This window comes from Perca flavescens, chromosome 6 (assembly GCF_004354835.1).
Source record: "Perca flavescens isolate YP-PL-M2 chromosome 6, PFLA_1.0, whole genome shotgun sequence".
NCBI lineage: Eukaryota > Metazoa > Chordata > Actinopteri > Perciformes > Percidae > Perca > Perca flavescens.
This window is the reverse complement of record NC_041336.1, coordinates 27,905,882-27,922,779: the sequence shown is the minus strand read 5'-3', so window position 1 is coordinate 27,922,779 and position 16,898 is coordinate 27,905,882. Positions and strand designations below refer to the sequence as shown.

At 38.9% G+C, this 16,898-nt stretch overlaps 1 protein-coding gene across 4 annotated transcripts in view; it reads left to right on the top strand.

The window, feature by feature from the left end:
• ulk4 (unc-51 like kinase 4) overlaps positions 1-16,898 on the top strand; it is a 94,466-nt gene that overhangs the window by 37,546 nt on the left and 40,022 nt on the right. For 2 of the 4 annotated variants that reach the window (XM_028581187.1, XM_028581188.1), the window contains exons 22-30: positions 860-987; positions 8,848-8,981; positions 9,436-9,557; positions 10,435-10,491; positions 10,836-10,887; positions 11,388-11,482; positions 13,762-13,813; positions 14,418-14,622; positions 15,838-15,930. In XM_028581187.1, coding sequence (XP_028436988.1) covers positions 860-987; positions 8,848-8,981; positions 9,436-9,557; positions 10,435-10,491; positions 10,836-10,887; positions 11,388-11,482; positions 13,762-13,813; positions 14,418-14,622; positions 15,838-15,930 — 938 coding nt within the window. The remainder of the gene's footprint in view (positions 1-859; positions 988-8,847; positions 8,982-9,435; positions 9,558-10,434; positions 10,492-10,835; positions 10,888-11,387; positions 11,483-13,761; positions 13,814-14,417; positions 14,623-15,837; positions 15,931-16,898) is intronic. The other 2 variants (XM_028581189.1, XM_028581190.1) reach the window with 2 other exon arrangements.

Below are 16,898 nucleotides of genomic sequence, written 5' to 3'. Positions count from 1 at the left end.
TTTGCAGTGTGTCAGTATCTGGGCTAATTGGCTGAATGAACGAACTGCAGCCTTCTACTTTAGCAGAGCATTATGGGTAGTGGGGAGGGACTTATCAGCGAGGCGCACACTACTGGGCTTTGAAATTAATTAACTTGGTGTGTCACCCCATAAACACACATGCATGCACATACACACACACACACACACACACACACACACACACACACACACACACACACACACACACACACACACACACACACACACACACACACACACACACACTCGGAAGCGTATGGTGTTGGTGATAATGGTAATGAATGTTGGCCAGTCACAAGTTTTTCCAACTAGTTACTGCAGCTGAGTTTATGCGAAGGGAATGTCTAAAGTAGCTGTAGGCATACAAGTTTGTTTTGTGTGTGTGTGTGTGTGTGTGTGTGTGTGTGTGTGTGTGTGTGTGTGTGTGTGTGTGTGTGTGTGTGTGTGTGTGTGTGTGTGTGTGTGTGTGTGTTCTGTGATAATGTGGAGTCTGTGCTGATTAAGTTTTAGCCTGTTAGTCGACACATTTTCAGAATTTTAGTTTTCTATATTGAATAATTTAATTTTTTTTTTTTTCATACATTATTTGGATCCATTGCAGTAATATATTATAATAAGATAAATTGAGAACATAGCACAGTGTACATTGTGCAAACATTTCTCTTCATACTCTGAATCAACCTACTTAGTTGGGGTGTTACCATGTAAACATTTTGGTGTGACTGTGCAGTGTTAAAAGTCGGTTCCATATAGTTGGCTTGTATTTTAATTGCAAAGTATCTTGGACTGTACAACCAGTCAGTTTCACTTTATTCATTTGTGTCTTTGTGTCTTGTAGGATTTGGTCTTGAAGGTGCTGCGCTGTCTAGAGAGTCCATCTACAGTAACAAGAGCCAAAGCATTACTACTAGTACTGCTACTAATACAGGACAACACACACACTCTGCTATACTGCTGTCAACACAGGTAAATACACACTCACTCACACCCACACACAGGCGTGTACATGCACTCATACACAGCGACAAGGTCTCTCTCAGCTCTGGAACAGATGACAAACCAGATGTGATAAAATAGACTAGAGGTCAATGGTTGGTCTATCCTGTTTACTATTGAGATGGCTGCTAGATTTACCTATAATATTTAATTGATTAAAGAGTCACACTCGTTTTTTTATTTTTTTATTTATTGTACTGTAACACTGATGCAACACATGTATATTATATTTGCACATAGCATACCCCCTAAACCCTACTGGTTGACTGTACTGAGATTTTGACTGGTAAAGCTTACTCATAACTCCACTCAGTCTGTCAGACCACTGGCTAATTAGTTTCTCTGGAATGTAGTTGCCCATGTTCACACACAGACTGAACTGCCAGAGAACAAACAAATACCATTTGTGAATTCCATTTCAGGGTGGAATTCCCCTTTCATTATTTAGCCGTAGTTTCAGACTGTATTCTCTTACCTAGCTGCACTATAGCTAAAACTAATTCCCTCTTCACTATACAGTGTGGTGGGGCAAATCCAAAATTGTGCTCCATGTTTTTGTGATATTATTCTTTTGTAGGATATAGCATTTGTTGTAACTATCACAACAATTACTTTACATAGTTAATTTGGTGTATATTATGCAATATCTAGTTCCAGCCAAGCAGTCCTGTTTGTCCAAGAGTCGTTTCAGATGGCTAGGGTGATTTATTGATTGCTTGGGAGGGAAGATGGCACACTGCTTTAAGTTTAGGAGCTGTTCATTCTGGCTAGATGATATGCTCACTCTGAGACTACGTCCACAGTAAATCTGAAAACACTGTTTAGTTGTGAAAGTGACTTATGTACACACCGTTTGAGAGTTATAGGCAATAGAAAGTTGACCTCTTAACTACTGCCACACAGCAGCTGATCATGTCTGAGCATGCTTGCATCAATGTTTTCCAAAAGATCTGTCTCCTCCTGTTCACACTAAAATGTAAGTCTGGCAGTTTAAGATTTATCTACTCTGTAGAACATTTTAGAAAAGCTTTCGGTTTGGGTGTGGATAAACAGAAGCTTAATGTAGACGAGAGAAAAAGCTTTATTTTCACATTTAACTGTGGACATTTTATACATTAAACTAAGTTAAAGATTTATTAAATTATTAAACCAACATATTTGGCCATGCATGCTTTTGTGGAGTGATTTATCTTGAAGCAGAGGTTTCACATTCTGATACAAGCACTCATAGATTGCTTTTCAACACAATTATCTCGTATGTAAAGCAGATTGCTTTTAGAAAGGAGGCTTCCTTCATAAAAATGCTGCCTGGGGCTGTTGGCAAGGCAGTTGTACTCTGTGTAACCTTTGCGTTAACTAGCACAGCAGCCGTGGGAATGATAAAATGTATGTACCCTGGACATTCACTTTGTGCTGCTTGCTGTATGTTGTAACTTTACTGGAACTTCAAATGGTTCATTAGCTGGTTGTCCTGTGTTTCACCCCACACTATCTTGCAATGCAGCTGTGAATGTGCATAGCCCACATGATCAGATGCATGATATATATATATATTCTGTATTATATATACACTGCCAGTTCCCCTGGTAATGTATGACCAGTTGGTATTTCAGTTTGAAAAAGATGCCCTAGATCTCTGAACTATGGATCCTCCTCTCCTTGCTGTCTCTTCTCCCTCTCTCTTTTTCTCTCTAAGTTTTTGTTTTCTTTTTGTATTGAAATGTCTCCCTCCTTTCTTTTGCTCTCTTTCTCTCTCTCATTTTGAGATTCTTATTTTTTCTATCGCTCTGACATTTTACATGTGTGAACTGCCAAATTAACTTTTCCATGAAAGAGTAAGGTTAAGGTTAATTAGAGTTAGACTTGTTGACACAACAAATTATTTACATGTCTTTAGATAGAAGTGTAAATCTGAATACTCCATTTGATTACCTTTGACTAACACAAAACCACTTCTTGGCAGCTGCTGAGGAGCTCTCTTATGTCAGCATAAATGTAGTTTGATATTTTGCCAAGTAAAATCATTAAATGTTTTAATTGTTTTACAATAGTATACACAAGTTAAGAGTGTATGCTGTGTCCCAATTCCATCGTACAAAACAGAACTAATTCAGTATGTAGCAGTAGGGCTGTGCAATTAATTGAATTTAGATTGCAATTTCGATTTTGGCTCCCAACGATCACCAAAATAGTATAATCGATTGGTTATGTCTGTGGAACTGTTCATTAGCTGTGTAACGTTATGTGTGATATCTGTAAAGCTGAACCGACTCACAGTAGTAAAACAGATTTTATTCTGATCCAAAGACTCTGTCTGTGAGATAAAGGACACTAAAAGATTATACCCTGGACACTATCCATTATATCCAAATGTTAATGAGTAATCGTGTTAAATAATTGTGATTTCAGTATTGACCAAAATAATCGTGATTATTATTTTTTCCATAATCGAGCAGCCCTATGTAGCAGTTCATATAAAAACTGACAGAAGTATGTATCCTTGTCATGCTTAATGAATTCCCTTGATTTTTGAGTGTGGTATGAATTCACCAGCTTTTTGAATGTGGGTTTGATTAACACTTATGTCCCACAATGCAATGCACAAAGATAATAAAGTAGCTAGTTTCAGCTGGTAATAATTAAAACAAATAAGTTGTGGACAGATCCAGAAATATCTTGAAAACCCAAATAAAGTAACTTTGGGAAAACGTTGTGTTCCCAAATTTTATTTCCAAATATTCTGCAGCAGGAAATGGAAATGGAGCAATATGATTATCTAATTTTGGATATTTTTGATTGGACCATTCTTTCTGACATCATAGCCTAGGGCTGCACGATATGACCCAACGATTAATTGCACATTTTACCTTGATAACGATAAATGAACGATAATTAATCACGTTGTTCTTAATCATCTTTTCTGAAGCCAAAATGTTTCCAGACGATGGACACTGCATTTGTTTTGGGTTGCTCTTGTTAAAGTGATGGTTCGGAGTAATTTCACCCTAGGGTCCTTTGTACCATGACCTTGAGCCAAACACCCCCCGAGAAGCTTTTTTCACCTGGGTCGAACATTGGGAGAGTTAGCGTAGAGGAGCGTTATCAGCTGAATAGCTTAGCGCAGGGGCTAATGGATCCAGTGATGTGTCTCGTAAATGACCCCACTAATAATACCCGAAATGATACCAAACTTCTACACTAGTACAAATAGGTTATGTACTCATAAAACGATGGATTGGAAAGTTTGTAAGTACACCAGAAGTGTATGTAAATAACACTTGCCTGCTGGCTTCTGCTCTCTGCTGTTGTTGTTGTTGCTGCTGCCGGCAGTTAGACGAGTGCTTAGGGCCGTCTACAAATTACAACACCGAAAAGAGATGCAACAAAAATATTTATTAATTTAATGATTAAATAAGGTAATGTCTCCAAACTTACCTCAATTATAACTTGTCTCCTGCTAGTTATACTACAGCACTTACTTTAAAAAAAAGTTAAATTAATAAATATTTTTGTTGCATCTCTTTTCGGTGTTGTAATTTGTAGACGGCCCTAAGCACTCTTACTGCCCGTTAGGTAGCAGCAGCAGAGACGAGAAGCCAACAGGCAAGTGTTATTTACATACACTTCTGGTGTACTTACAAACTTTCCAATCCATCATTTTATGAGTAAATAAACTATTTGTACTAGTGTAGAAGTTTGGTATCATTTCGGGCATTATTAGTGGGGTCATTTACCAGATACATCACTGGATCCATTAGCCCCTGCGCTAAGCTATTCAGCTGATAACGCTACTCTACGCTAACTCTCCCAATGTTCGACCCAGGTGAAAAAAGCTTCTGGGGGGCTCGAGGTCATGGTGCAAAGGACCCTAGGGGGAAATTACTCCGAACCATCACTTTAAGTTGCTCAGTTGACTCGGACTCAGTGTTTGAGTTATCCTCCATTATGCTTTCCATGCGGCTGACTGGTCCGGGCAAAGTCACGCGACTACACACGCAGTAGAATGTTTTTGAGGAGAAAGTAGGCCTATCAACAGGAATCAATTGTCAAAATTATCGTCATGGGTAAAATACGTCGATAACAGCTTCAGAATTCCGTGTCGATAAATTTGCGATTAATAGTCCAGCCCTATCACAGTCTTATGCCAGAGCAAGATAAACTGGCTTTATTGTTATAGCTATGTTATGGCTCGGTTTTTTTTAATATTTAGATATGAGAATAACTCAATTCTGAAAGTCTGAACACAATCTCCTTTTACAAAAGACATTTTCGCTTAAGCTCTTTTCCTCTGCCTGCCTCTTTTTTCCTCACATACACGCACTTTCCTTCTATCCCTTTCGTCTTACTTGCTCTCCCAATGTTCACTGTGTTAGAGCTGTCAGAGTTGACCTGCCTGTCTCCCTCCCACCGAGCACTCTGCATGATTCAACCACACACACAGGCACACATCTTTCTCTCAGTCCTGCTCTCACCCAGGCACATTGTGTTTAATTAGCTCCTCAGTGGCGTGAAAATATGTGTGTGTATGTGTTTTTGTCTGTATGAAATAAACTTGCAGAGAGGAAGTGTCAAGATTGCCATTGGGAGTGGACACACAGCTTTCAACAGACACACACACACACACACACACACACACATACACACACACACACACTGCGGGCCACTTGTAGGTCAGTTGTGTGAGTACTTTGTGAGTCTCCCACAGCGACTGACAGAGAGGTGGCAAGTTTGTCTCTCTTTATTTAGCAGTTGGAAAATAAATGGCTGCAAGACTTACAGAGGAACACACAGGCAGAAGTCTAGCAGGGAGACAAATAGGGAGACAGACAAGGAGCAGGCATTGAGCTGGTTAGAGAGATAGACAGGTAAATAGATGGAAAGATATACTGATAAGCATTTTATTTTATTAGAAAAAGTGAGATCATCACATAATGTTGACTATGGTGTTGTTGAAGACTGAAGACCTTTGCTTGGACCAAATGTAAACAAAGGGGTCACCCCACCACCACAATTCAAAGACATATTATGTTCATAAACCTAACCTACCTATCACACCTAAACACAGGCTACAACAACAGCTAAATCTGACTTGATAAAGGCCATGTTGGTTGCTCAGTTTGATGGTGGATTGGTCCACCACTTTGGTCCAGACTGAAATATCTCAACAACTATAGGATGGATTGCCATGGCATTTTGTACAGACGTTCATAGCACCCAGAGAATTTTAAGCATTTTCTGTCATATCTACAATGTTATAATGTTAAAATAATGAGGTAAACATATTTTAGAGAAATCCCCATGAGCTAAAACATTCCGATTTCCAACTGTTTTGAACGCTCCGGTTTCAACAGTTTTTTTCTACCCTCGGCTAGGTGTCACATAACACTTAGCCAGCCTTTTCCAGCCTTCTATGATTGGTCATCTGCTCCAGGTAGGCAGGACTGAAGTGTTTTTTATTTTTATTTTATTTTTAAACCTACTGCGGTGTTAACATTGTCGCATGTAGCTACATGCTAACGGCAGTAAAAGCTGTCATCTTGGCTGCCAATCTTGTTAAATTCTCCCCAATTTCAGGTCACATTACTCCTGAAAAATTTTCGGTTATGTAGTATTTGGTTTAAAAGCCTTTATCTGCGAATTTTGACTGTAGAAAGTGCTGCTATATTCCTTTAGTGTCCACTACTAACTATAGATGCTACATGCTAACAGCAGTAAAATATGTCATCTTGGCTGCTAATGTTGGTAAATTCTCCCCAATTTTGATTGCATTACTGCTGAAACATTTCCGATTGGGTAGTATTTTGTTAAGAAGCCTTTATTTGTACAAAGTCCTGCTATAAACTATGTTGCAGTAGCTCCAGCTGCTACTAGTGAAACAACACTGGAGCGGAGATTCCAGGAAACACGCTGGCCAATTAGAGCAGACTGGGCTATTTTGGGAAGGGGGCTTACAGAGACAGGCGCTCCAACAGAGCGTCTCGGACCGAGGGTGAGAAAGTGTTTTTTGAACATTAAAGCATGTAGACATGTCCTAGTACAAACACAAAATACAAACATGAACCTGAAAATGCTATATAATAGTTCCCCCATTAATATCTAAATGATGGATTGACACCATCATCAGGTCAAAATCCTTGTTGTTTAATGCCAAATACCTGCAAAACTAAATATCCCCATTTCCCTCAGCTGTAATTTGTGTTAAGTGCTAATTAGTGAATGTCAGCATGCTAATATGCTAAACTAAGATGGTGAATATATCTAAACATACCTGCTGAACATCAGCATGTTAGCATTGTTATTGTGAGCATGTTAGAATGCTGATGTTAGCATTTATCTTTAAGTGTCACTATGCCTAAGCGCAACCTCACAAAAATATAAAACTTCTCGAATTCCTGCTCTGTCCCTCCCAAAACCACTCCCTCCAAATAAGGTGCATGTTTGTGTGAAGCAACTTAATACATTGTGAACATGTTAAATTTCAAAAATCTCTGCATGCTAACTAAAACCTTCTTCCACAAAAAAAAAAAACATACACTTGTAAGAGTACTGTGGACTTATTATTGTATGAGTTTCTTCATTTAATTTGCTTTCATGTTGCATTGTCAATATTAATTATATAATTAAGGTAGTATTGGGAGTAATTGTTTTCATATCTGAGGGTTATTTTATATCTAAAGGTTGGTGGTACTGTCGCAGCATAACCACAACCCTGGGAAAACTTGATACTAACGTTACGTCTAGGGCTTCCAGAGAGCATTTGAAACTACAGAGCTAAGTGCCAGCCCACCAGGCTGAAGGTAAAGGCAAAGCGCCTACCTCTAGCCATAGCCGGGGCACTGCTTCACTTTGTCATCCGACCAGCTCACTGCTTGGTCCGGCGCTCATCAGCATTGGCACTCCGTTGACTGTTCATTTGTAGACATTTAAGACGCAGACAAAACATTAACACAACTTGATGGGGAAAAGGAAAATCTTCGTCACGACATTCAGAAGCACGTGTCTCTCTTCCAAAACCGACTGTTCTCTCCAGTCTCCTCAACTTCCGCTTTTCCTCAACCCATACAGCTCTGTGACACAGGTACAGTAAGCCACACCCACCTCAGCCTGGCGACCAATAGGTGGATTGTGCCGTGACAATACCAACTAGGCTTTGCTTGTTTGCACTAAAACCATAACAATAATGGAAATAGAAAATCCAGCAATTATTATCAGAGCTCCCCTGAAATGTGCTGGACCCTTAATATAGTAATAGTAGCTGTGTTATCTGTGAGCTGTGGCTGCTAATCCTTTATGCAACATTATTATGAGGAAAAATAGTGAATTTGTAATCCCTGCACCATTCCTACTCTAACGCGTAGAATAAATATTTGTTAACTAACATGACCTCTCTGAATGTGTCTGCATTCATCCTTTTTAGTGCTTGTGTGTGCTACACACGTGTGGGTGTATTTGTGTGTCAGTAATGAATATCAATTTGCAGTGGTAACCTTTCTGTTCTGCTTTGAATTTGTGAATAGAATATTATTGATTACTGTTCAATACATCAGACTGACGAGAATAAAAATGTTCTAAAACTCATGGCCTGTCTGTCTGTCTCTCTCTTGGCCAATCTCCCTGCCCCTTCTTTTTATGCTCATTGACAAGAATCATATTGTTAAGAGTCTTCTTCATCAAGTTGATACTCTTGAGCAACTTACAATAAGTGGAGCAGTAGAATACGATAAAACCCTAAAAGCAGTCTGAGTGAAAAAAGAAAATCATGCGTCCATGAAATATGAATGCCACATACATTTTGTGACATGCAATGCATTTGTGTCTCTTTCTGTTTAGACTTGTGATGCACCTGGAGAGAGACCTGCGCAAAGCCACTCCCCTCAGAGAGAACCCCAGCCAATCAGGATATCTGTCTCAGTGTCTGGATTTACTGATTGTATATCTGAGTAGCACTGCACCACTGATACTGGGTACAGATACACGCACTACTCTTCTGACTGCACAAGTGTGCCTGTTCTTTGTGCGTTTTTGCCTACATGTTTATATGAATTTGCTAATTTTTGTGCTCAAGTTTTGTCCTCTTCTCTTTCTTTTACATTTTAACAGTATAAAATCATTTTAAGGTTAAAGTTATATTCTTCACTGTGTCATGTTACTAAATACAACAATGATAACCTGGACTACGACAGAATATTAACTGTTTATAAGCCCATCAGCATGTCTTTACAGCAGCGTTGCTAACCCCAACAACGGAAGCTAAAGTTACCCACAATCCATCAGGTGTATCTCACAACGGATCTCATAGTAGCCCAAAATACACAACAGTGTACTTTTGTATTACTGTAAGGCCCCATTAGCCCTCTACTTTTATCCCTTCTCATCTCCTCTTGTGTCCCCGTCTCTTGTCTCCTCTCGTCTCTCCAGAGGATGTCTTATGTGCATTACAAAGTGTGGTCGGGAGAAGACACCCATCTACAGCTCAGAGCAGACAGCTTAAACACACTTTGCCTACAATATCTGTAGTGCTGGAACTTCTTTCATCCCAGGTAACTTGGAACTAAAAGAGTCTTCTTCATTGTTTGATGTTAAAGTGCTCATACTTTTTGGCTTTTTCCCTTTCCTTTATTGTTATATATCTTTTTGTACACGTTATAGATTTACAAAGTGAAAAAGCCCAAAGGAACTTACCATCTCCAACAGAATACACTGTTTACAAACCGCTCCAAACAGCTCTGTTGTAGTCCAGCCTTTACTTCAGAGACAAACGTACACTTTGTTGTACACGTTATAACACATGTTATAATGCTCGCCTAGCTGCTACTGCTCTGCAACTGACAAGCTAGCAGTACTTACTGCGCATGTGCGACTCCCAACAAAGATGGTACAGAAGTGAGATGCCTCACTCTGTAGCTAAAACAGAGAGCTCAACACATAGGGTGAAAAGAGGAGCTGCAGCAATGTGCAGTACAACAAAAATATGGTGTTTTCTGAAAATTAAACCACATACACCTATTCTGGTACAACCTTTTAATACAATTATGAACCTGACAATGAGCATAATATGAGCACTTTAATGTTTTAGCATTATTGCATGCAAGGTTATCCACATAGATTTTCTCATAAATTACCAATGCCCGTCATCATTGTTCAGCACAGTATGGTCCATTTTCCCTGAAAATTATTTAACTATCAATATATTGTTAGAACTGTCGTGGTGGCCTGGGTATATGGGCCTTTTATCAAATACAGTATATGTCATAATGTACTTAGTTTAGATTAGGGCCAGATAGATGCACCTCGCTTCAGAAGGCTCCGGGACACTGTACATCATTTGGGTTTGTGTATAATAAGCTTGCAAGAAAAATAATGGTATGCGTATTCCTGCTCTTACCTGTTCTCTGTTGGTGTAACTGACTCTCACAGGTCTTTAGATGTCAAATTGTAACTGAAGCGCTTCTAGCTCAAATTGGATTGCTACTGGTAAGTGTTTGGTAGTACAGTATTATGTTCAGATAAGGACTCTTAATTTGTCTTTTTAGTGGAGTGATTTTTTTTAACAAAGTAAAGGCCTACAAATAACACTGTTAAAACTAGAATGCACTGACATTTAGGATATCATAAAAGCAGCACTGATGTCCATTACAGTCATTTAATATTCAGGCAGGAAGAAATTTGGAAATCACTGCTACCACACAACAGCACATCGTGATCAGGATGTGTCTAACGAGAAATGAAAACAAACATCACTGATTACAATGCACTAAAAAAAAGTATTGCTGTAGTATTTATTTGGTGTCATGTCTAACCTCTTCTCTTTCTCACAGAACTATATCACCTCTATAGAGTCCAATGAAACAAATCTGGCCAGCGCTTTGGGTGAGTTACTTTCTCAGTTACTAAAATGTTTACGCATATTAAATAAGAATATTTTATTTCTTTGACCAAACTTTACTCTGCAGTCTATTTTCATGTTTTTTGGATTGTGTTTTTCTTCTGTTCTTTCGTTAGGTTCATCATTAATAATTTTTCCTAAAGCTTTTATTAAGTCTTAATTTAGCTTCCCCCTTGGAACTGACATTTTATAAAAGAAGTTTAGTTGTAAAGGCTGTACTTAAACTCACAAGTCATCTTTGGATCATAAGAAGAAAAGAAAATATATGAAAGATACATGCAGCCTTGAAGAGACAGTTGTGGTACTCAATTTCAAATGTTTGTGCACAAGGCAAGGTGCACAAAGGCAATAATATAAACCGCACTCCACAAATGGAATACACAGAGCCATCTTTGCAAGGACCTGGTCAGCCTGTGGGTTATCTTCCACTTTTATTGAGGAGGTGGTCATCATTAGAGCTAAATGATGTTTGCTTTTCCGTTAGGTGCAGCAGTATGTGAGGAGTTGATTAGGACATCTCTGTCCATTGTGGAAGTCCTAAGTCAGCACCATACTCTCATCACTCCACATTGTAGTGCTGTAAGTATGCATGCAAGCACATGTGCAACTGGCTTCCTATCTGTCTACCTTATACAGCAATGACTGAATGTTTTTTGTGTGTGTGTGTGTGTGTGTGTGTGTGTGTGTGTGTGTGTGTGTGTGTGTGTTTTAGTTTTAGTGTCTGACTGGCTACCTGTCTGTCTGATTTCTACCATACATGTTTTACTGTTTACTTGAGACAAACATTTTATAATGGTTTAGTTGCTTTGCTGTGACAGAAAGCTTGCAGAGAACAAGTGAGGGCTATAAGATGTTAAATTGTCTCGATGAACATCTCCAGTTTTTGTCCATTTCATATAGTGCTCCTGGTTTTAAATTCAGTGTGTGTCTTCCAGTCTACCAAACCTCTCTATTAGTGGTCAGAGGACAGAGGGTACACTTGTGTGCTATTACGCAAGACACTAATCAACTATTGAACCAACAGAGCCTTGTCAGCTCTGTGTGTGTGTGTGTGTGTGTGTGTGTGTGTGTGTGTGTGTGTGTGTGTGTGTGTGTGTGTGTGTGTGTGTGTGTGTGTGTGTGTGTGTGTGTGTGTGTGTGTGTGTGTGTGTGTGTGTGCGCGCGCGTGTGTGTGCACACGTGTGTGCACGCGTGTGCGTGTGTGCATGGGATAGGACAATGAGATGGTATTTAATGACTATTGACGTATGGAAGTGGAGAGCAGCAGGAAGCAGACAGGATGGAGGGAGAGAAAAGAAAAGAGATGAGGAATAGAGGAAAGGTGCAAAGAGGAGGTTTGCTGCTACTGATAGTCAATAACACAGGAAGACACTTTAATTACCACCAGCCAGCTCAGATTAACTTTTATTGCCTGCTGGACAAGGACACACAGTCATGTTTGAGTTAGTTTACTTCTCTGAATCCTTCTCACACAGTAAATTTTGCACTAAGTTTTGCTCCCACTACTCTTTCTCTTTTTTTCTTTTTTACACAACCGGCTTTTACTCTATGGGACGTTAAATTTGTTCTTTAGTCATCTTAAAAAGTGGAACATTTCAGCTATGTAAGCATTACCCATTAAAACCAAATAGTGATGGGAAGGAATTTAATTTTTTTTGTCTGATTAATTAATTCAGTCTTTTAGTAAGACCAGGATATATTAAGCAGCTTTATAGACTACTTTCTGTATCCAGGAATCACAACCTAACAATTAGTTTATTTGTTGTGAATTCTCTCTCCCCTCTCTCTCTAAACAATTAGTTTATTTGTTGTGAAACAATGCAAAAAAAAATGTTTTGTACATTGTCTAATCAACAATGTGCACATGAGGTTTGTTTACAAGAAGAAACAGGAGTATAATTTCAGAAGACTAGCTGTTGCCTGTGATTTGCATATGGTAAAAAATGGTAATTTAAACGTATATACAACATTTCATCTTTCTTTTCTTTTCTAGTCCTGTTAATACAGATTAAATGGTATATTACTATTTTTGTATTGGTTGCAAAGGAAATTGATCTTTAGTTACAATTGTGGTGATTGGAAAAAACTTGTATATACACACACACACACACACACACACACACACACACAATATCCAGTCTTTTGATGGTTGTGATATTAATACACACGCCATTAAGTGGTGGACAGCATCCTTTGTAGTTTCCTCGCTCTAGCTTTCAATGTAATGACCTCACACACACATTCACTCAGCATTAGTGTTGTTTCTATGGTAATATTAGTAATCATGCAAATTCATGCCTGTGTGTGTGTGTGTGTGTGTGTGTGTGTGTGTGTGTGTGTGTGTGTGTGTGTGTGTGTTGATCAAAGAGATCATTCAACAGTGCATTTCCATAGTAATTTGATCCTCCGTGACAATAGTCTGTGTGGTTCATGCCCACTGAATTAATATAGTACAGTGTCTTCTATTCATTTTAATCTTAAAAATATATCCTGTTGTCAGATTTGTAGAATGAGCGTCAATTTGTTCTTTTGAGAATATTTCTTCTGTTTAAGTTCAGCAGTGAGATTAAATATAAACGTTAACATATAAAATCCCTCATCACATTGACAGTTGTTTTGTTGGTACATGTTCTACAAGTTAATTATCTACTGCTAAAGAATGTCAGCCTCAGTTGTTTCATGTCCATGGTACTGAGACATTATTTGCAGATGAAATTATACAACATCAGATTGTCATTGTGCCAGATGCATTGCTTTACTAGAGTATGTAATGATCTTATTGCAAAGTATCCTGGTCATGGACCAATACAGTGTGACATGTGTCAATATTTGTTTTCTTCTATTTATGTCTCTTGAAGGTTGTGGATGCCATCCTGCCACCTCTGACAACACTGGCTTTCAGCAGAAGTGGTAAGAGAGATGGGGGTCACTTTTGAGAAAGGGAAGAGAGAATGAGAGAGAAGAGATGTGGAAATAGTAGTAAATATTAGAGTGAGGGAGGAGGGAGGAAGGAAGAAAAGGGAACAGAGAAAATGGCAAATGGGAAAGTGTAGGAAAGGAGCTTTAGAAAGATAAGGCACATACCATGCAACCACCAGTTTCTCAGGGTAAAATGACGTCCTTGTTTCGTGTGTGCCATTGATACAGTGTCACACAATGTTGTTTTAAAAGAACCTGTCATCTTGGGTCCTCCTGTGAGTCCACCTCTGTTTTTGTACGTTAATGTAGTGTAATATTATACAGTCTTACTTATGTTACTTGTTTGGCATGGCATTTATTAAGTTCAGTTTCTTTGGTTATTTATGTAAATTGTAATAGTTGTGGTCGTATGATGTTATGCATTTGTCAAATGTCACAAACCTATAATGGCCCCCTTGGAAACAAAAATACAACTAAGAAACATTCTCCCAGCCAAGATGTAGCCAAAAGCTACTACTCCCTAAACAAGCTCACATATAGTATTTTAAACACTAATGCTATATTAATACTGTCTTTCTCTGTGTGTGTGCTTCAGTGGAGTGGTCTGTGTTTGTTCTGAGGGTGCTGGCCGAACTCAGTTTTGTCCTGCTGGTCCAGGAGAGTGATGGAACTGAGGAAGATGAGGAGACAGAGGAAAATAAAGAAAGAAGAGAGGAAGGAGAAAGGACAGCAGAAGGAAGAGATGATGGAAGCTCCTATAATCAGATCTTAGCTCTCCTCACTAAATCTCTGCTTCCAAGGTTGGTCAGACTCTTTCTAAATATCAGCTTGACAGTGTCTATGCTTTCCTCCTTCATAATTTGTTTGTGTAGGAACAATTATAGGTTCGAAAAATAGCAATTTTAACATCAACATAACTTAATTATAATTAATTATGATACTTTAAGGCAATTAGTGTAAATTAAACCATCGTAAAAATAATTCCTACCCTTGTATTGAGCCAATAGTATTGTTGTCAATGATGTTTCCCACTATTAAAACATTTCCCTTAATCCCCCTTTGACAATCTTCTATGAAGTCCAAACTTGCCCTTGGCTTATGCAAGTGCCCCACTTTTTTGGTAAAGACTAGCTGTACATAGACACAATATTCAAGCCAAAACAGCTGGAGTACCGTGGCTGTCAGAAATAATGTAAACCTTCGTAGCTAAGTGACAGCAGGTGATACAGTCAGAGCAGAGCTTGATAGGAAGTAAGGCCTGGATTTCTTGAAACGGAAACAGGGATATCCCACCATCCCAGATTATTCTATTACAATTAACTAATTTTCTTGGGGTTTCTTACCAGGTGACAGTCTGTGTTATGGATACTGGAATGTGATAAATACTTACTATATTGATACATCTAGCACTTTAAAATGAAATATATAGAGTATTTTTTGTCCTACTTCTGTGGGTTCACGTCACATCCTAGTTCTTGTCAGATACAGCTAACTGGCAAGCATCTGTTTTTATGAGTGTGGGCATCAGCGTACAATCTGTGGAGAACAGAGACAGACAAATGCAGTTTGCAGAAGTTAACATCATGTAAAAGTACAAAATACAAAATAGACGTGACATTTGTGGTGTGTTTTTTCTCACCTTTCTTCATACCCTTAATGTGGATGTATACAGTCCTCTCCTATACCATTATTATTTGTATCTCCCTTTTTAAAATGTTCTCCTCTCTAATGGTTGCCTCATGTGTTACCTCTTGTTTACCTTTATTTCCAACCCAATTTCTCCTCCTCACACTACTCCTCTTCCTCTCCCTTTTGCCTCTCAAATTCTCTCCTCTGCTCCTCTTCCCACATTCCCTCTTCTCTCCACCTTCTATTATAACTGTAATTTCCCCCTCCCCCCTCTTCACTACCCTCCTCCCCAGATCTGTTCCAGTTTACACTCTGTAATCAGAACAGTAAATTAATTATTAACACTATGAATGCCAAATGTTGTACTCATGCACGTTTGTGTCTAGGTATGAGTCTCTTCTTCGAGCAGCAGAACCTATCCCACTCTATGCACTCAAACTGCTGGTATCGATGACTGAACACAGCGTGCAAATCTGCAGGTACTGCACACACACAGGCACTTAATTAGTCACACACTTGAATCACTCACAGACAACAAAACACTGTTGACGCATTGTAATACCAAAATGTGACCTTACTGTATCTTACAGTACCATCCAAGTATTTTTAACATACACTGGAGAGTACAGAAAACTGTGTATTACACATCCATTGAAGAAGTCCTATGAACAGCAGCACAAACTTATAAGCAAACCTGCTCTATAGATGCTGGTTAGCCTGTTCCTGGTTAGCCTGTTCTTCTAGACATGAATCCACCTCTTACCATACATTATTCCTTCTTATAGTAACTGAAATATGTTTTTTAACTGGAGATACTTTTGACTCCACTATTGTGGTTCTTTATCAAAGTTGCAGTTTTAGCAGACACACACAAATACACACGGGCACATTTTAGGCGGTCTATGTGTAATGTTTTAAAGCCAAGGCTACTAACTGTTTTTTACACACACACACACACACACACACACACACACACACACACACACACACACACACACACACACACACACACACACACACACACACACACACACACACACACTTACTATTAGCAATGATCTTTTTCCACCCTTCTTAAAGCCAGTGTTTTCTACATCAGTAATCAGATTAGTGGCAGGCATAAGGTGCTGTATCAGTTAAGATGTGCAAAGACTTGACATATTGTGCTGATATATCTTTGCACACTAGCTACTTCTGAAGAGCTTAGTTAACCAGGTGGTAGCTCAACCAGGTGAGCTACCAGGTCACCCCTAAAAACATGTCTTGGGGAAGCAAAATAACCAAAATAAAAAGAGGTAATGATGTGTTTTCTGGTTTGGTTGCACGGAGGATCTGCTGATCCCTCGTCTAACCATGAGGTGACTCACCTGTGCGTGCGTACATGCGTGCGCTCACTAGTGCATGCGCTGATGTATGTGTGTTTGATATATGTGTTCTGACAGCAGCT